At 37.9% G+C, this 21,105-nt stretch overlaps 1 protein-coding gene across 9 annotated transcripts in view; it reads left to right on the top strand.

The window, feature by feature from the left end:
- Positions 1-15,232, top strand: part of SMARCA2 (SWI/SNF related BAF chromatin remodeling complex subunit ATPase 2) — a 289,270-nt gene extending 274,038 nt beyond the window's left edge. For all 9 annotated transcript variants that reach the window (XM_069086747.1, XM_069086767.1, XM_069086776.1 and 6 more), the window contains 5 exons: positions 3,165-3,270; positions 3,678-3,779; positions 6,626-6,758; positions 13,191-13,333; positions 14,282-15,232. In XM_069086747.1, coding sequence (XP_068942848.1) covers positions 3,165-3,270; positions 3,678-3,779; positions 6,626-6,758; positions 13,191-13,333; positions 14,282-14,317 — 520 coding nt within the window. In that variant the 3' untranslated portion in view covers positions 14,318-15,232. The remainder of the gene's footprint in view (positions 1-3,164; positions 3,271-3,677; positions 3,780-6,625; positions 6,759-13,190; positions 13,334-14,281) is intronic.
- The last annotated feature ends 5,873 nt before the right edge of the window (positions 15,233-21,105 follow it).

The following is a 21,105-nucleotide window of genomic DNA, read 5'->3' as shown; positions in this document are numbered from 1 at the left end:
TGAAATTTGTCTACTTAGAAAGAAAAAAACCAGCCCACCAAGGAGCTGATATTCAGTTCTAAACTGTATGTTCATTATTGTAATGGCAGTAGAAGTTCTGAGAAGTGAGGAATTAGGACTTGAACTGGCCTTGGAAAGATGAAGATTTCAGCAAGTGATAAGAATAGAGAACATTGTAGGGGGACAAAAAATTAATGTAAGCAAATGCAGGAAGTTATAAAGAGTAGGAAGGCATGTGCAGAAGATGCTGATCGCCCTGAATCATTTCATTGAGTGGGTAATTGAGAAGAGTAGGCAAAAGAATTGGTGGCCCAGTAGAGTAGCCCCAGCTACGAGAGCTTCCTTGGAATCTTCATAGCATTTTGTTTGTACAGCTTCTGGGACACTTACTCACATTCTGTCTTGCATTATAGCTTCCATCCCAATGTGCACATGGACTCTGTACCCGACTTGTGGCAAAGCCTTCTGAGCTCACATGGGTGAGATCAGCCACAGTTGGACTCCCTGAATATTGACCCCAGCCGTTGGGATGTCATTTTGATCTTCTTGGAGTATGAAGGACAACAACCATAGTTATATACTTGTCTTGTCTTGTCTTGTCCCTGCTCCTTCACAACATGCTCACACCCACAGACACAAACCACCCCTCTCAACACACACACAAACACACACACACGCACACTCGCATACACTCACTCCTCAGCTCTTAGAAGGCAAAATTTGTTTCATTTGTCTCCATACCGGATATATAGAATAAAGCAACATTTCCTAAAGCATTTATTAGTATGTAGTAGATGTCCAAAATATTTATTGAATTAAGCACCGAATGCTGTAGTAGATAACAACACATGAGTTTATACCCCAGAATTCAGTCTCCCTCCCTCTGTCTCTCTCTGTCTCTCTCTCTCTCACACACACACATCTGGCAAAAATAACAACAAGCTTCCTGTGAAATTCATTGTCCCCCATATTATAATGTAAATTATCTCTACTATCAGAAAATAGAATGAAAAATTCACTTGAAGGGTGAAGATCAATAAGCTTTCATCTATAAAACTAATTAAACATATTTATTTTTTAGACTTGACATCTAACTCCCTCTGTCCAATAATGAGTCATTCAATTCTGATTTATTATTCCTAATTGGTTAATTGTAATGGAGCAGGGCTTGTCTGTTTTTGTAAACTAGATCCATTCAGGATCAGCTGGGTAACTGGACTGCTCATTCGAAGATTCTGCATACCTGTTCTATTATTAGAGATCCTCAGCATATTGTCTGTCAGAAACATGCCATTGTTCAGTCCCAATTTAGTATGTCAGTTATAGGTCTTGATATAAAGGATGCACTTATAATTCAATAGAAAAATGACACCATCTATTGGCAAAGTAAAAAAATAACACCAGGAAGATATTGAAGCATTTAATCTAAAATTATAGGGCCCCCACCCTTTTGGATCAATGATTATTGGTTGTGAAGAAGTCATTTCAAGAAATGGGAGGGGGGAATCTAAAATCTGTATGTACCTTTCATTTTTCTTTCAGATTTTCATTGTAGAGAAAATAAGCAGTTTTAAATTTATATGGCAAGAGCCAGAAATTGTAATTCTGTGTTTCAGATATTAATAAATTGTGTTTCCATCGTGACCTATGAGATAAAATTTATAGAGGAACACACATATGTGCATTTCTCAATTGGGTGAGATAAAGCACCAGCTTCCTGCTAAAATAGCCTAATTAAACACTTTGTGATTCTTGAGTAAAAGACCATTTCCCTAGGCAACAGTACTTCTCTCCCTCCTGGGTTCTGGACTCCATTTGAGTATTCATGAGTTGCACATATGCATTTTTTAAAAAGGTGACCTAGTGCAGTAGAGAACTTCACTCATCCCTCTGACAGAGACATTTCTATTAATTTATGCAGGCCCCTTTTGCACTTCAGCATTTTTCCTTCTAGTTGCTAAGCAACCATTTAAGTTACTGCGCATGTTTTTTATGATAACTGTCATTATGATTATTTTTTAATTATTCAACTGGGAATATGGATTAAAACAGCATATTGTCACTCATGCCTAACTGTTACCTTCGAACGTTCTAGCAGCCCTCCCCCCAAGAAGAGCTTTCCGGAATTTTGAGAGAAGCGGTTTGTAATATTTTGTGATTATCTTTGGCTGCACAAAGGGAGTAGGCAGTGGCATCATTCTGAGAAGACTATAAAATGATTCTATTTTTCACAAACTGATACTGATCTAAGTAGACATGCAGTTAAATGATGATATTCTTATTTATTTAGATATTATATATATATACATATTTAGCCTCCAGTATTAGTTAATATTAATGTTTATTCATTATGGTATGTAGGCTAAATTTCTGATGGAAAAATGCTTCACTATCTTGAGTCTGTTTTACAAATTAATAAATTCCAGGCATTTTTGTGCCCTGAAAATACACTCTTAAGTACATGTCTGTGTCTTCAATAGATTTTAAGTATATGTCTCAGGAAAAGGAGCCATTTTCACTTTCAAAATAATTTCCTTTTATTTAAAAAATACATAAACTGCCTTCTGTACATAGAAATGTATTTAGGCAGACATGGCAATGTTTCCTCTGGATATTAATACAAGATATATGTGATTTATAACATGAACATTTTTTGAAAAGGGACAGAATTGAATTATATACATATATACACACATAAATTATATATACATATATACATACATAAAATAGCTTTTAGGTTAAGGCAATCTATAATAAATTATTATAAATAATGGTCAAAATCAATAATGAATTTTTGGAGAAAATTTCTCCTAGCCATTTCTCCTTTAGCTCAAAGAATAGTTGCTTCTCTAAATAATCTGGTTTTCTGTTGAATAGAAAGCTTTTAAATGCTCCCAGAGGAGAGGAAGAGATTTGCTTGCTCTGAAAAATAAATTCAAAATGGCTTTTGCATATAGTGTGATAGGAGTTGTGGTCTTTGATGTTTTCATTTGACTTTAAAGTGACAGCAAAGTATATTGACTAACAGGGCAGTTGGATTTTGTATTGATTTAAGGAATTCCATATTCCTGTGCATTGTGTAATACAGTATCTATATATTTTGTTTTATTGACATTGACCGTAAAGAAAATCCCTTACTGAATGTTGCTTGATTTGTTTTTCAGTTCAGGGCGACAGCTAAGTGAAGTCTTCATTCAACTTCCATCAAGGAAAGAATTACCAGAATACTATGAATTAATTAGGAAGCCAGTGGATTTCAAAAAAATAAAGGTAGGTGTCATGTTTGAAAGCAAGCTTCCATTTTAAAAAATAAATGTAGAAATTGAGAAGTCTACAAATTAAATGAAGTGGCTTTGGTGGGACTGGGGACATGTGAGGGTAGCCTGTAAGCTGAAACATGTCAGTCTATCTAGACTATGTCATTGGACAGGTTTGAGAATCCTTGTAACTTACATTTTGGGTATACTTTTATTTTCTCTCAAAAATTTTCTCTCCTCCTTTCCTCACTCTAATTCCTACCTGCCCACTCTGTACCCCATCCTTGGAAGGAAGCATGACTTGTAGGAGGGTTATTCCTGCAGAGGCCAGAGAGAGAATCAGGCTGTACATATTGTTACCAGAATCACTTATTTTGTGTTTTCTCTCCTCTCCTCCATAACATCTAAAAACTCCATTAGGAAAGGATCCGTAATCACAAGTACCGGAGCCTTGGTGATTTGGAGAAGGATGTCATGCTGCTCTGTCACAATGCTCAGACATTCAACTTGGAGGGATCACAGGTTGGACTCAGCTCACTCACATTTGTTAGCTTCCATGTCTGTTCTTTTGAATAAGGTGTTTTGCACCTTAAACCTAGTTTTAAAGAATCTTTTGAATATTAATTATCCTCCTATTGCAAAACATCTGCCAAAAAGAGGCAGACATTCTGGGTTTTGCCATTATTCTGGGTACGGACACTCTCAGATATTCTGGTTTTCTGTATGTGTGCTACCTTCTTTTGTCAAGCAGTCCAAGTGAGGGACACCGATAAGCTGGCCTTGCTGCTAAGTGAGGCAGGACTTCTTGTGCGAACATTAAGAATGAGGTCAGACGGATTGTTTTGCTTTACTAGTGGAAGCATTGCTTTTCTATTGTATATTTTATCTAAGCAAAATTTCATAAATTAGGAAGCTCCCTTAAGGAATTGACATGAGCCACAGAGTAAAATTAATGGAAACATATCACCTTCGTTTTGGAAATACTTACCTCTGCGTACTGCAGAGTGCTGTACTGGCATGATGGTGACTGTGTAGGAAGGCAGAGAGCAGGGGCTGGGACAGACATTTTAGAGGCAGAATGGACAGGGCTTGGCAGTTGACTGCCATGTGGGCTGAGGGAGAAGGAAGTATCTATAAGGCCTCTCAAGTTTTCAACCTGTCTTAATCAGGAAGAGCATATGCCGTCCTCAGCAGAAACAGACTCTGGAAGAGTGGAGGGTTTAGAAATAGTGAGATTGAGATGCTGACGAGGTATTCAGGTGGAGATGCTGAGAAGTCATTGAATTTCTGCAGGCATTGAGTTTCTGGCAAGAGAAGTGAGGAAGGGAGGGAGGGAAGGAAAAAAGGAAGAAAGGAAGAGAAGAAAAGAAAGGAAGCAAGGAAGGGAGAATGAAGAGAGATAGCTGGCTAGAGATTTTAATGGGATTCATGAGAAAAGAAAGAAGACAGCCCAAAACAAGACCTTGGGGTACATAGGAACTTAGAGGATGGATGATAATCCAACAGGAACCAAGTGACGACCAGACACTGAGAGAGTCAAGAGAAAACAAAGCATGAGGTTGGAGAGAGGTAAAGTGTGGAAAATGACAAAAAGGCATTGGATTTGTCAATCACTGGTAATTTTTGAGAGAGCAGTTTTAGTTGAAGTCAGATTTCAAAGGCATCATAAACTTTCCTCAAAACTAAGGAAAAGGTTGTTTCTTTTGGGGGAAATGCTTGGTTGACTTGACTCATGAACCATAAAGTGCTGTATAGTGAGTTACTATTATTTTCATTCTGTATCCTTGGCCTTAAATATTGATAGTGAAAAAAGAGGGGGGGAGTGCTATTTCAATGCCTCTGCCAGTTGATGCAATAAAGGCCACCTTAAATTCCTTAATCTTTTATGTGTCAGTTTAATTTACCTCTCCATCTGTCCTTACCAACTGATTAGAGAGAGCATTTGAAGTCTCAAAATGATTCTTAGACATAATCTACCTTCTGGGATATTACCTGTGTTGTCATTTGGTTTTCTGACCAAAATAATTGATATAAAAGGCAACCCTCTTCCTTACAGAGACACTCTTTAGATAAGTTTAAAATAAAAGCTAGAATCTGAAGGACACAAATGAGAATCCTTTTGTGGATGACATTTTATTACTGATTCTTATATTAAATATAATTCTTCTTAATCCTGATAGTGTTAGCTTAGTCCCACATGTGCCCAGATGTTTACCACCTTATGCTTGCAGTGTGGTTCATTTACCTTCATTAGTCATTCTGCCTCCAGTTCCTCTCCCCTACAATTGACCTTCAATGCCCTTCCAGATCAGGTCTCCTAGATTGCAACTTTTATTTTGTTACTCCACTCTTCAAACTTTCAATGGCTCTCTATTGCCTCGATGATAAAGCCTAGATTCCACTGCCAGCTCTTGAAGGCTCTTCAGAATATCACCCCAATGTGACATTCCAGCCACTTCAGAACTCTATAATCCCCCAATTTCAGTCACGTCAGTCTGTTCACTGACTCCAAGATGTCGCTTGTTCTTTCTGACCTCCCCACCTTTGCTCACGGCACTCCCATCTCTTAGAAGGCCTTCCCCCATCTTCTGTAGCTATCCATAACCTCCCTTGATTTCAAGGTCTATCTTTGAGTTCCATTTCTGCAGTGAAACCTCCCATGGTCACAGCAGTCTTAGTCCTCTCTCTTTTTAGAACATTCTTGGCTCCTGCTTTTGCCGCTAACGTAGTCGAGGAGTTCATTAAGGTTTGGTGAGGAAATTTGGCATGGAGAGGATGCTGCCTTGCTTTGTAACACAGCAGTTATCCTTATACTATCTAATCCTCATGCCAAGTGCTTTGGAAACCTTAAAGTACCTTCCTCACTACAACTTAGTGGGGCAAACAATGCAAGGAGCATGATCCCCGTTTCATCAATAAAGAAACTTAGACTTGGAGAAATTAAATGACTTGCCCAGGGGCACACTGCTAAATTGGTGTCAGAGCTGGAATTTGAACCTAAATCTTTAGACTCTAGTTCATCACCCTTCCCTCCCTTCCCTCATGCCCTGTTTTGTCTCAATAATGACATCATAAACTTTTAAGGGCCCAGCTAGATGGCTCAGTGAGTAGAGATTTTTATTATCAAGAAAACTTCATTGTAACTTTCTGTTATACCTTGTAGATCATTTGAATTGGATACTCCCTATCCATTAGAACATAGAGTTCCATATCCTGCAAAATGTGTTTATGTGAGTTTGGTTTGGGATATTAATAATCAATATTGCCATTTCTTAGAATTCGTATAATCCTCATTGTTTCCTATGGGAAAAGTCTGAATTGTTTTTGTTTAAATTTGCGATTTTAACAGATATATTTTAATTCTGTAGATCTATGAGGACTCCATTGTTCTACAGTCAGTGTTTAAGAGTGCACGGCAGAAAATTGCCAAAGAAGAAGAGAGTGAAGATGAAAGCAATGATGAGGAAGAAGAGGAAGATGAGGATGAATCAGAATCTGAGGGTAATCTGAATGGTCCAATTGTACCATTTCTTTGCTTCCTCACACTTCTGAGAGTTGTTTCAGTGTTATATGAAAAGCCTTTGAAAACTTGTGAAGGATATGTAGTTTTTATTAATCTTAATACCCTCTATCCAAGCTTAAGAACATGAGTGTAGAGAATTCTTTGTGCTGGGTCAGACCCATTGTCCAGCCATCAAGATACGTTTTATGAAAGAGCATGGCTGTCTTCCCTAATGTCAACCCATAGGTGAAAGATGTGATCTAATTATAATCTCCATTTTAGAATCCTAATCTAAGGTAATAATGGAAGGAGTGGTGGTTTTCTCCTTATGAACATTGGGGGTGGCTACTTGGAGCAATGAATAGAGCACCAGCCCTGGAGTTAGGAGGACCTGAGTCCAAATCTGGCCTCAGACACTTAACACTTACTAGCTGTGTGGCCTTAGGCAAGTCACTTAACCCCAACTGCCCTGCCTTTCCCCTTCCAAAAAGCCAAAAAAAAACCCAACAAACCTCTTTGTGAACATTGCCATCCTTGATGCAGATCACAATCTTTCTTAGACTTAGTAGATACTCTTTGAGAGTTGTTTTGGCCTTCAATTGCTCCCCTCCATGGACCACCTGGTAAAGAACATCTCTTAGCTGATTGGTAATCATAGAGGCTATCACCATGACCAGTACTCCAAGCATTTCCACCTGGTAACGAACATCTCTTAGCTGATTGGTAATCATAGAGGCTATCACCGTGACCAGTACTCCAAGATCTTCAAAAGCTAATGCTCTGCTGGTATCCTCTTTGAAAACTAAGGGTGACCTCTATGTCATGATAAGGCATCGCAATAGAACATTAGTGTAGTTAATCACACATACCATGCAATAATTTAGCTAAATTTTAATTTGTATTTTCAACTTTTAGTAATTTCCAGAAGTTTACTGTGTGCTGAATAAAATAGTATTTCCTTTTATTTGTTCTGAATTTACCTCTTTCCATTTCAAGCCCATCTTCTAGTTTTGACAATATAGAATTTACTAGTATATTTGAATTACAGAACCTCTAATTTGGAAGGGACATTATAGACCATCTAGTTCAAGATGAACAAGAAATTACAAATGGTCATACTTTGCTTCAGGACCACTAGGGAGAGGGGGAATCCGTAACCTCTTCCAGTAGCCCACTTCATTTTTGGACAGAGCTAATGGTAAAGAAGTTGTTCCCATACAATGAGTCTAAATTTTCTTCTCGGTAATGTTTTTTGTTTGTGCTTTCTTGGGTCCAGTAGAATGAATCTGATGACTCTTTCACACAACAGTCTACATTTACCTTATCCATATACTTTGTGATGTTTTATAGATTTTAATTATGTACCTTTTCAGTCTTATACTTGATTGTACTTCTCTCTTCACGATAGGGCCTATTTATTTTTAGACATGATTTCTAAATCATTTTTGTATCCTTGAAAAATGTATGTATTCCCCTCCTCATTCTCTGCTAATTAATTTCATTTTAACTTTTGTTATGGGACTCTGTCAAGTTGCAGTTTTTTACTGCCTTTCTCTTTTTTGAAATACACCCATAAATACTCAATTGCCCCCATCAAAATAACACATGCTGTTTCCAAAAAATTTGTTGCATATGGTATAAAGCCCATTACATAGATTCTTAAGCAAGAGATTTTGTATTCTCCCATAATTATCTCTCCTTACTATGCCATTAGGTAGCTGTGTACTCCTGAACAGATCATTTAGCCTCTGAGTATGTTTTCTCATCTGCAAAATGAGCTTGGATTAGCTGTTTTCTATGACCCCTTCTAGCTATGTGATTCAATATCATTTGATCATGATTTATGAAAGCCCATTGAACATGATTTCCTGGTGAGTTTAGTCAGTTTCTTATCTTCAGAAATGAATATCTTTCTTCTATAAAGAAGCTCCTAGTCTACTTTATAACCTAGTCTTCCCTTTCTCCATTTTATGATGCCATATGGATTAGAAATATTCCTAGACCCTAACATCAGTCACAAAATCAAGTGTTAAATGGTTCCTCTCCCATGATACTTTGTAATGACTTTTGTCCATGGTCGGAATAAAAGGATCTTAGACTTAACGGGGACCTCACAACTTATCTAGTTCAGTTGAATCTCAACAAGAATTCTCTCTACTATAGTCATGATAAGGGGCCATCCAGTCTTCTCTTGAATATATCGAGTGATGGAAAGACCACCACTGTCGCTTCCCTTGTGGTTAGGTTTGTTTGGTTGGGGTTCTTTTGGTTTCTGTTGTTTTTTTTTCTAAATTTTCCTTTATATTGTAAATGTAACAATATGGAGAAGGGGACTACCTTCCTCATCACTGCCAGCAGTGGCCATTGCCTACAACCAACAGACAGATAGGCACAAAAGGCATGGATGGGCCGCACTCCCCAACTGCCAGTCCTGCTTCCAACTCAGCCCTCACACCCATCATCCTATAGGGCAACACCTGTGGAGAAGGGGGTAAACTGTTCCCATCAACTACTAACCTTTTGTCACTCATAGAGCTAGCAAGCTGCCCTACCTGATGTAGCAGGGCACCCCAAGGAAGAGACAGGAGTCAGCTCGTTCCAGGCAAGTCAAACCATCACCACCCTCTTGACCCACCACCTCCCTTCAGACTTGATGGGGACAGCTCAAGACCTGGAACCCCAGAGGGGCAGGGTCTTCAGCCCAGTCCTTGGCGTGTCTGAAGAATGGTCCTTGACCGCCATCCTAAGAAGCAATTCCTATGGAGATGCAGCCTTGAGACTGCTCCTGCAGCTGTTCTGAGGTTACTAAAGATCCAGGTGAAAAAAATCCTTGTCACCAAAGAAAGAACTTAGCAGTGTCAGATAGTTCAACACCAGAAACTATGATTTTATCAATGGAGATGACATTTTAAAAAGCATTACTGTCTTCTTTGCCATTGTACCTGAGGACCCTGGGACATTTCTCTCTGACTTGCAACTGAAACCTTATATGTTATTTCACCCATTAGAAAGTGAGATTCTTCAGAGCAGAGACTGCCTTGCACATAGTAAGTGCATAATAAATTCTTTATTCATTCATTCAAACACAAACATTCAAATATCCAAAGAAATCTTACATAAGAAACTGAATTTTTATGTATAATCTATTTTCTAAAAAAGCACATATGTATGTGTAAGGTGTGTGTGTGTGTAATTTAATAAGAGAATAATGAAACTCCACTATATTTGTCTGTGTCCCCTTCTGTACATTTTGTTGACTTCTGTGCATTTTTTAAGTATTTTGTTGATTTTTTTTTTTGCTTATCAATACTTATTAACTTTACTTTTCCCACCTGAGAAGATGCTCTCCTTTGTAACAAATATAGTCTGGCAAAAAAAAATTGATAGATTGGCCATATCTGAAAATACATATCTCATTCACTAGTCTGCTACCTCTATTTCAAGAGTTAGGAGTTATTTATAATTATTAGTCTCTTAAAACCTTTGTTTTAACTCCCTTGATCAGTGTTTTGAGGTCTTTGGAAATTATTTTCCTTCAATTTTTTTGGCTGTCATCATATAATTTGTTCCAGTTCTGTTTGTTTCATTGTTTATCTGTTCATAGAAAGTTTCCCACATTTCTCTAAATTCAATATTGCATTCATGTATCACAATTTGTTCATCCACTCTGAAATTTATGGGCATCTGTTGTTTCCCATTTTATGATTAGAAAAATGCTGCTATAAATATTCATTTACATGCATTTTTCTCTGTCCTTGATCTGCTTAGGATATATGCTGAATGGTAGTATCACGGAGTCAAGGGGCATGGTCAGTTTGGGACCTATTTCCAATTTTTTTAGAATGTTTGAAACAATTCACAACTCTACTGATACGGCAAGGGTCTAGCTGTTCACTCACAGGTCCTCCAACAAGTTTGGTTTTCTTCTTTCGTCCTCTTCGCCATCCTTATGTCAGAGACAGCTCTACTTACCAGGAAACTTTTCTTTAGACTCAGCTGAAGTCTGCTTCTCCTCATCTTCCCCTCATTGTTTCTAGTCCTGCCCTCTGGTGCCATCCAGAACACATCTCATCTTCACTCCACGTAAGAGCACTTCAGGTGTATGAAGACAGCTATCTTTATAGCTCCCTTGAGCTCAGGTCTTCTCCTAACCTGATTAATCTTAGCCAGCTCCTTTCAACAGATTCTTTTTTGCTGTTGTCTTCAGTTCCCTCAGGATCCTGGTGACCTTTCTGTTCCCCTCCTACATTTTGTCAATGTTTTCGAAAGGCGATACACAAACTGAATGCAGATATAATGTGCAGGATTAGAGTTGAATGGAAACTCTCACTGTGGGAAACTCTTCTTTCAGTGTAGGTGCGTATTACCTCTTCCAGCTTCCTATACTGCAATCTACTTCAATTCCTAGGTCTTTTTTGTTTAAATTATTGAATAGCCATTCCTTATCTCTCTTGTGCCATTGAATTTTTAACCTGGATATAACACTTTACATTTAACCCTATTAAATTTTATCTTATTAAATTAGGTCTGTTGTTTTTAGCATGTTTGGATCTTTTGTAGAACTTGTCAAGCAACACATCAACTGATACCCCCAGATTTATGTAATCTTTTCTTTTAATGTGCATGCCATCTATAACTTCATCTAGGTCATTGACAAGAGTGTTAAAAGAGCACAGAGCTAAAAACTGATCTGCTAAGGAATATTCCACTCAAAACCTCCCTCCACGTTGAGATTCATTAATGACTATTCTTTGGATCTCGTTGTTCAACCAGTTCTAAATCTTCCTATCATCTAGTGTACATCTCTCTCTGTTAGTAATGAAAACTACTCAAGATGTTTTGACAGATGTTTTGTCAAAATTCAGTTATATACAATGACCACAACATTCCCTTGATCTAGTCTAGTAATGCTGTCAAAAAAGAAGCAAACTGGGCCTGCTAGGTAGCACAGTGAATAGAGCACTGGCCCTGGAGTCAGGAGGGCCTGAGTGCAAATCTGGCCTCAGACACTTAACACTTACTAGCCTTGTGACCTTGGGCAAGTCACTTAACCCCAATTGCCCTGCCTTCTCTCCTCCAAAAAGGGAGGAGGAGGAGGAGAAAAAGAAGCAGCAGCAGCAAACTTAGTCTGGAGTGATCTGTTCTCAGTGAAACCACATTGGTTCTTAGAAGTCAGTGGTTCCCTTTTCTAACTTCTCACAGTTCATCTCTTCAACAATGTGTCATGGAATTTTGTCACAAATCAAATCAATATGTTTCTACTTTCTAAAATCACGACAACATTTTCCCATCTTCACTCCTATACCATTTCTCTCATTCTCCATATTTTTCAGAGATTACAGCCTGCAGCTGAATCGTCACATGTGCCAGTTCCTTCAGTAGCCTGTGATGTAGTCCATCCAGGCATGGTGACATGATCTCATTTGATGGAAGCTATAGATGCTCTCTTACCATCTCATTTGTCCTGGATTTCAGCTCTCTGCTAACCTATTTTGTTTTATCCTTCCCAGTCTAAAGAACAATTTCCTTGTTAGAGAAAGCAAAAGCCATGGAAGATTTGCATATGACTGGCTGCTGGAATAGTGGACTACCTGCAGCTTCTGTTTTCCTTGTGACATCTTTCAACACTGTTCTCTATCACGTAGACAAGAATATCCTCATTAGTGATTTTCCTCTAAGACCTTAGGAAATCAGCAAACTAAATATGAGGCAGGAGGTTCCAGTTAGACCCAGGGGATGGAGAAGCATGCCCCTCACCAAGGTCATGCTTCTGGAAAATGAAGGAACCTAGGGCCTAGTCCAGGACATAGAAGGTGGCCCTTATGACCCTTATGATTCTGGGGCCAGACCCAGATCAGTACATGGGGAATATGGGGGGAAAGTGAGTGGAAAGTCTTCTGGAGGAGTGTTTGATATGAAACTGCTTTCATTGTATGGTTGATAGAGATGATAAGGAACAAATAATCAGGGGGTTAGTCAGCATGGTAATTCAGAGTTGAGACAGCATATGTGGGCTGAGACATAAAGTACTTAGGATTGATGATCAATGATTAAGTGACTTCTGGTTAGAGATCCTCTTAATAGACTCCATTGTAATAACAACCAAATTTGGGGATTTTAAGAACCCAGGACTAAGGTGGAATTGCCTTCATCTCATTATTTACTCCAAACCGTTCTGTCTGGGTGGTTTGGGAAGATCATTATCTGTGTTTTTAGATGCCAGGATTGAACCAGAAGAAAGTTAATAACTTGTGCAGTCACTCCACTAGCTGGTGGCAGAATGAGAACAAGTCCTCAGGTCACTTGCCTCCCATCTTGGCTGCAACTTTCGTTAGCACACTCTGCCTCTTGTAGCATGGTCAGACATCTTTGACCAACTAGGGGGAAGTGAAGCTTTTCCTGGGACTTACTTGGTGGTTTTCTCCTTCTAGCAAAATCTGTGAAAGTGAAAATCAAGCTGAATAAAAAAGATGAGAAAGGCCGGGACAAGGGAAAAGGCAAGAAGAGGCAGAGCCGAGGAAAAGCCAAACCTGTTGTGAGCGATTATGACAGTGATGAAGAACAGGATGAGAATGTAAGTATCAGCTCTATGGGTGATGAAGCAATGAGGGCTAATGGGGAACTTAAATTTGAGGTAGGATGGAGGAGAAGTGTTAATATGCCTATACTAACATGCACAGAATTTACCAGAAATCATACAGAAATTGAGGCACATAATTTAAAATTATTTTTTTTTAATTTCACTTTAAAAAGTTGAAGACTAAGAAGGAGGTCCTGCATTCATCTTAATTTCAGGAATTTGGGATTAAAATAGAAGGTACCTTTACCAAAGGTAAACCAGGAAAGTCCTAAACTCCTTTAAATGTCTAAAAGGATCTTATCAACTGGCTTTTTTCTCTCACTCTTCTTTGTTCTTCCTCATCTCCCTCCTTCCCCTCCCCCTTTCTTCCTCTTTCCCTGTCTCTTTCAAGAAAGAGAATTTATATTTTCTAGGCTTCGGAGTTTATTCTTCCCCTTTGGCTTCTCAGAGGAAAAGTTTCAAAGTTATCATCACACCCTGTCCATAATATATAATGTAGGCATTTCAAACACATGCAGATTTTTGTGTGAAGTTATGAAGGATCCAAATGAGTAAGGTTCATATAACTTTGACCCTGTGAACCCATCTAAATAAACACTGTGTCAAAAAATGAGAGTAATTATCCAAGTCTGTCAATACAGGGCTGAAGAGGGGATGAATTATTGGCAAATGAAGCATGGAACCAGATTACCAAGCCATTTGGTACTTTGAGTTTTTGCACTAGAATACCTCCTTTTCTGTCAAAAAAAAAAAAAAAAAAGCCTAAAGTGTCTCCAATAGGTTTCCTGCTTTTTGCCTTTCCCTCTAGTGAAGAGGCTTGTAGTAAAGCTGGTTTCCATCATATTTATTTCTTCCCACATTATACTTTAACATACATTTTTAAGGTGGTCAGAATTTTTAACCTTATTTGATATATTTTTTTTGTTTTTATTTGACCCACAGGATCAGTCAGAAGCAAGTGGGACTGATGACGAGTGATCAACATAAGACATTTTTCCTGGTAGAAATGAACTTCTTCCCCTCTCTCATTTACACCCAGTGAATTCATTTTGTCAGATAGACATTGGGTTGTTTCTGTATTCTCATCATCTATAAACTAGCTTTAGGATAGTGCCAGACAAACATATGATATCATGGTGTAAAAAAGAAAATGAAAAAATACCCAAAAAAATTTGTAAAATATTGTGACCAAATGGGCCTCTAAGATTGAATAAAAATAAGCTTTTGATGGAAAATATGTGGGTTGATAGTATATTTCTATGGGTTGGGTTTAGTTTGGTAATGGTTTGAGTGTGCCTGGTTTTATCAACTGTTACGATGCTTTAACATAGCATCAGAAAGATGAAAAATGTGTCTTTTGTAGTACTGATAACCAGGAGAAGCCATTAAAAGCCACTGGTTATTTTATTTTTCATCAGGCAATTTTCAAGGTTTTTATTTGTTCTGTATTGTTTTTTACACTGTGGTACATATATGCAACTTTGTTTAATAGCTGATAAATGTACAGTAGTTAGACTTCACCCCACTCCCATATACATTTTTCCACTTTATGCTCAATGATCTCTGAAAAAAAAATGCTTTTTGAATTGTATCAGATTTATGTCGACTGTAAACTTTGCTCCTTTTCTGGCTCTTGATTTTAAAAAGTTTGGTTGAAAAATGCTATTGAATATTGCAATCTATCTAGTGTAATGGATGGCTTCTTTTATCAAACTGACCTTCTATGTTACCAATGTGGATTATCACCTTTTCCCTAAAGTGTACTTAATCTTTGCTTTCTTTGCACAATGTCTTTGGTTGCAAGTCATAAGCCTGAGGCAAATAAAATTCCAGTAATTTTGAAGAATGTGGTGTTGGTGTTTTCCTAATAAAGAGACAATTTAGCTCAATAAATATTGCCTTGTGTTTATGAGTTTCAGGAGATCTCATGCTTGTTACTGCGTCTAAGTGAATGCACCTGACATACCCTGTGTATTCTCTAAAAGTACTTAAAAGTTCATAATCAAAGAGAGCCAATTAGTCAGAATGGGGTTGGGGGTGGGGGAAAGAGATGATGATGATTGATGATTGATGATGATTGATGATTGATGATTGATGGGTGATGGGTGATGGTGATGGGTGATGGTGATGATTCCATTATTCTTATAATTAATTGTGCCCTGAAAGGATCCTCTGTTACTATGTTATTGACAGTTAAAATTTTAGTGATCTCTGGAAATAGAACTGAACAAAATATCTATGAGAGTCAGAGGAGGTTTAAATATTGTGCCTACATGCTTTTTCAAAAGTTAGGCCCCCAGTGTGTTCCTTCCTTCCAGAGACTTTGAGCTTTCACTCTTAACATGTGTGACTTGGTGACTTAAGTAAATTAAGTAAATACTCTTATGCCATAAGACCACTGTTGTATTTTCTTTCTGCCAATCACTTTCTTCTAACAATCATCATCATCATCATCATCATCATCATCATCATCATCAAACAACCAACATTTATATAGGACTTTCATACCCCACATATACATGTTATCCCATTTGAACCTCCATGCAACCCTCTGCAGGGGGACATCAGCATTTGTTATCCCTATTTTATGGATAACAGATATTTAAATGCATAAGGATGATGTGATTTTTCCACAGGTACACAACTAGTCAGGGGCAAATGTAAGACTTCAAACCCAGGGCTTATGACTCCATATTTAGTGTTATCTCCACAAATAATTGAGCCAAATAGTCTAAGCTCAAAGTATTCTGGAGATAGCAACTGTTCCATACTATGAAAACATAAAAGCAATCTGATGGTATTGAATATAAATAATGTTGATTTTTAGAAAAGGTTGTAATGAGTATAGAAAATATGAAAAGAGGGAAGTACATATGTATATGTGTGTGTGTGTGTGTATGTATAATATTTCTTCAAGCTGATACCAAATTATCTTAGTAAGAACATGGAAAGCTATGCAACTCCACAACTCTTTCTGACATCTTCATTTCTGACATTCCTTCTACTTTGGGGGTGGGGGTGGAAGAGTGGGAAGTCAACATTTTTTTTTTTTAAGCAATCAGGGTTAAGTAACTTGCTCAAGGTTACACGGCCAGTTATTTCTGGGTGTGGTGCTGAGCGTCTGAGCCCAGGATTCGATTTCCAGGTCGTCCCAACACTGGAGCCAGTGCTCTTACTCGCTGAGCCACCTGGCCGCCCCTAAGCAATTGGGGTTAAGTAACTTGCTCAAGGTTACGCAGCCAGGTGTTTCTGGGTGGGTGCTAAGTGTCTGAGCCCGGGATTCGATCTCCAGGTCGTTCTGACACTGGAGCCGGTGCTCTTACTCGCTGTGCTACCTGGCCGCCCCAACATTCTTTTCTAACAAAGTAAAACTATGCTAAAGCAGCCTAGGAAGGGAAAGCTAAATATTCAAATTGGTTAAAAAAAATCTCATCAATTTGGGAGCTCCCTCCAATGACATAGATACCAGCTCATCTTTGCCTATCTTCTCACACATTTGTCACAGGGGGTCTACCCAGTGTACTAGATGTCTTTGCTTTCTCCTGACATCATAAGGGTACCAATGGAACTCTCTGGATATCTACCTGAAGATAACTATCTTCATTCTTGCTATGTGACCAGCCTATCTTCTCTTCCTACCATACATTTCCCTGATGGACATCTTTTAGTCCAGTTTTTCAGATTTCCTCATTGGTTTTACATTTTAATCTGGTCACATTGTATGGTTTTCCTTTGTCTTCTGTGGAATGCTCTTTTAAAAAAAAAAAAATTCTTTGCAGGCAATTATATTCCATGACTTTCTACCATATATTGGCATCATGTTGGTATTGAAAAGATGGGTCTCTGCTTTCATGGGAAGCATAGGGTCAGAAAAGGAGTTTTGCAATTTCCTAAGGAATCTATCCCTCTTCTTTTCCTTTTCAATTCTGGCCTCAATTCATTATATCTGGACTGTTGCTCCCTTGGTATAGATAGACAAGGAATGGGAGGTTCATTCAAACATATGTTGAAATTGGGGCAACAGACATTCTCCCTCTAGTTGGTGTTTCCTGCATAGATAAGCTATCCTATGTGATTACTCATCTATTCCCAGAGGCTATAAAATACTTTGGGACATAATGCAATTAGCATAATGCCATCCACCAAGATGAATATCTGGGGAGCACCCATGTCTATAAATCTCTCTTCTAACATGATTCTCAGCTGGATCTCCTCTATCACAGTAGCAAAATCCTTTGGCAAGAATACATGCCCTTATTTTATGGCTTTTTTTTAATCTTTCGAGGAATCCTGAATGATTTTGTCTTATGAATGGAAGATACCTTCTTATTAAAAAAAAAAAAGCCTGTCTGAGGTCATTTTATTCTGCTGAGTCAAATGTATTTCTATAAGCAACAAGGATTGCAGATAATATAAATAAAAAGACATCAATAAATAAAGAAATGGTATAGAAGTCTGTTGTTGAATATTACTTGCAAAAACCTTCTGCTTCCCTACTAATAACCTACCTCCTGAACAATGCTCTCAATTCATGTATAAATGGTTCTTTAAAGTTTTATATACATGTGAGAGTAGACTTATGGGCTGTTAGTGATTGTTGTTCTTTGTTCTTTTTTTTTTTGGTATTAATAAGATAGGGCATTTTTTTATGCCTTTGGTATTTTTTCCTCTTTTAGATAACATTGTGGGCTGATGTCATTTATGGCCTCAGTAACAAATGTCCTCTACCCAAATTTGATTCAATCCAGATGCTTAGTCTGTCTTTGTTCTCTTTAGTGTTACTACAACATCCTTTTTAAATACATGCAGGATGGGGCAGCCAGGTAGCACAGAGAGTAAGAGCACTGTCTCCAGTGTCGGGATGACCTAGGGATTGAATCTGGGCTCAGACACTTAGCACCCACCCAGAAACACCTGGCCATGTAACTTTGAGCAAGTTACTTAACCCCAATTGCTTAGGGGCAGCCAGGTGGCACAGCGAGTAAGAGCACCGGCTCCAGTGTTGGGACGACCTGGGGATCAAATCCGGGCTCAGATATTTAGCACCACACCCAGAAATAACTGGCCGTGTAACCTTGAGCAAGTTATTTAACCCCAATTGCTTTTAAAAATAAATAAATAAATACATGCAGGACTGTGATGTAAGTTCCATGTGTGATGTTTCCACTATTAATGGAGCAGTTTGATAAAAATTTTTCTTGCACATTTTTTTTTCATTTTTCTTCTGTTTTCCTCTTTCCATTTTTCAACCCTGAATACCTTCTGGATGACTTTACTTAGATATCTTGCCAAACTTTCTTTAAATTGATTTTATCCCATACTGCTCTATTTTATGAGCTTACACTGCTCATAATTTTCTATAGTGAGTCATAAGAGTTTGCAAATGAGTCTAGCCTAGCATTGCCTTTTGTAGCCATCTCTCTTCATTTGGCAAATGTCAGATATTTGCTGACTAAGGCACCTTTTGGGCTCATAGCTGCAACTAATTTACATTGGTTAATCTTCTAGGTGAATGTATTACATAAGGTGTCATTGTCATTATTGCTACCCATTTCCCATTTTTTAAAATAATGCTATTTCAATAGTTCAAGGTTAAATTGCCTCAATTTTACACTGTTAATTTTTCTCCTCATTATTATTGATTTTTTTACTGATGACAATCTCAATTCTGAAGGGTCAGTGATCTTACTGTACATAAGTAACTGGGGAATAAATAAAAAAGTAATTTTTAAATTATAAAGTCTTTGTATTTATAAATAAATAATATGATAAATTAATTTATAATTAAATATTTAATAATTTTAAATTTAACACAAAATTATTATTATAACATAACAATTATTCTCACATAAATAAAAAAAGAGTTTTCTTATCCATTAAAAAATACCTATTTTATACTTTATGGTGTTATCTGGACCTCCTTATCCAGGTCTTACCCATATTTTCTTGAAAAAAAAATGTTCCTCATACATGAATAGCAAATCCTTCTGACAAACATTCTAACTAATTTTAACTTCTGAAATATGGAAATGTATTAACATTTGGTCACACACAAAAAGGTGAGAGTTCTAACTGTGCATCTAGTTCCTCGGGTTTTCCTTAAGCTCCGGGCATAATGCTTTGGGGACACTCATCCATCTCAGTGACAAAGGTTTCAACATTCTGTGGCAAATAAAACTCTTCCTTTTGTTTGTGACATCAATACAATGAGGAAAGATGTGCCAACCATCGACTGACCTTCACTAAAGAAAAAAAATGTAAATGATGTCAGTATCTAGATAGGTTTTCCTCACTGACAAATTGTACAAAATCCAAAGATGGGCTTTCTAGCAAACGTTTAACAACCAGCTCTCCAAAGATGCTACAGCAGCAAGCACCTCAGCATCCCCAGGGTGGCTGCCAAGAGAGGTTCTTAGATCTGTTTTTCTAAAGGAAAGCAACTCAAAAATGGGTTAACAAGCTTATTTTAATCAATCAAACATATATCATTTACCTAGTTCAGGGGAAAAGGTCAGCACCCCAAACTTCAGAGTATACAGACAGAAACATTTCAAGACAGAGAAACAGATCAAGCAGACAGGCTTCCAAACTGTCCAATGATTGCATCCATACCAAATCACAGTTACCAAAGAGGGAAGCATCAACATCTGGGTTTTCAAATCTGGAGGGCTCTCAACAGCTGCCCAGAGTCTCATCTGGTCAAATCCCACAACACTTCTCAAAGTGAGCCCCAAAGCAAAGCTTCACATCAGGGCTTATATAGCCTTCTCCTGGCTCAGAGAATGTAACAACCTTCTTGACCTACTGCCCAACCACAAAGTATCTCTTGAAAAACAAGCCTCCCACCCCAGGCTCCAGGTGTACTTAACCTAGGGGCAGGGAAGATCTTAAAAAATTTACATTCCCATTAAGATGCATGACACACTTTTTAGATTTATCTACATCATTAACATTCTCTTCATTGCTTTCTTAAGTCTAGACAATAACAAAGCAATAATTCAAGTCCTGATTTTTAGTATTTGCTGATTTCCAAGAGTAAATGCTGTAGCACCAGTGCAATATTCACAGTGCCCACAATCATCATAAATATATCTGCATGGTACTTAATCACAAAATATAACAGACTCTCCATACATAGGACAGAAGCAAGACATTTATTCAGATACCAGAAAACCAAATCCCAAAACCAGTAAGCCGAGTCCATCATAGTACCAAAGAAGTTAGTAAACCACAACAGCAGAGAGCCACAGCATCCTTTAGCCTTCCCACAAACCAATATAAGACCAATATTTACTCACAGTCTGTCTGTCTCCTTGCCTGAGCAAACTCTCCTCCCAAACATCTCTCTGACTCTGACTCCCAGCTTCTTGTAGGCTCTGCTCCATTCTTTAGCAAGGTCCTCCCACCATAGGCTCCATGTGACTACATTCAGCCTATTACTGGGCAGAGTTTATTTTTCAAAGCAGGAAAGGTCTTCAAATTCCCTTAGGCTTTTTAAGGGGCAGGGAAGATCTTCAAATTATGATTACCATTATAAATGCTTACACTGAAAATTCAATAATCACCCTTGACTAAATCCCACTAAAAAATGATGTTGAATCTTTGAAACAAAAAATTAGATACCTCTTGCAAAAAGGCTTACAGACAAAGCTGACAGTAGATTTGATTAATATAATTTATGCTACTACTGGTGACAAAGGAAAGAAGGAGGGAAAGAGAAAGGAAGGAAGGAAGGAAGGAAGGAAGGAAGGAAGGAAGGAAGGAAG

The sequence above is a fragment of the Petaurus breviceps genome, unplaced genomic scaffold (assembly GCF_028583685.1).
Source record: "Petaurus breviceps papuanus isolate PSGF00001 unplaced genomic scaffold, PetGlider_PUasm1.0 118, whole genome shotgun sequence".
Taxonomy (NCBI): domain Eukaryota; kingdom Metazoa; phylum Chordata; class Mammalia; order Diprotodontia; family Petauridae; genus Petaurus; species Petaurus breviceps.
This window is presented reverse-complemented; position numbering and strand designations above follow the sequence as displayed.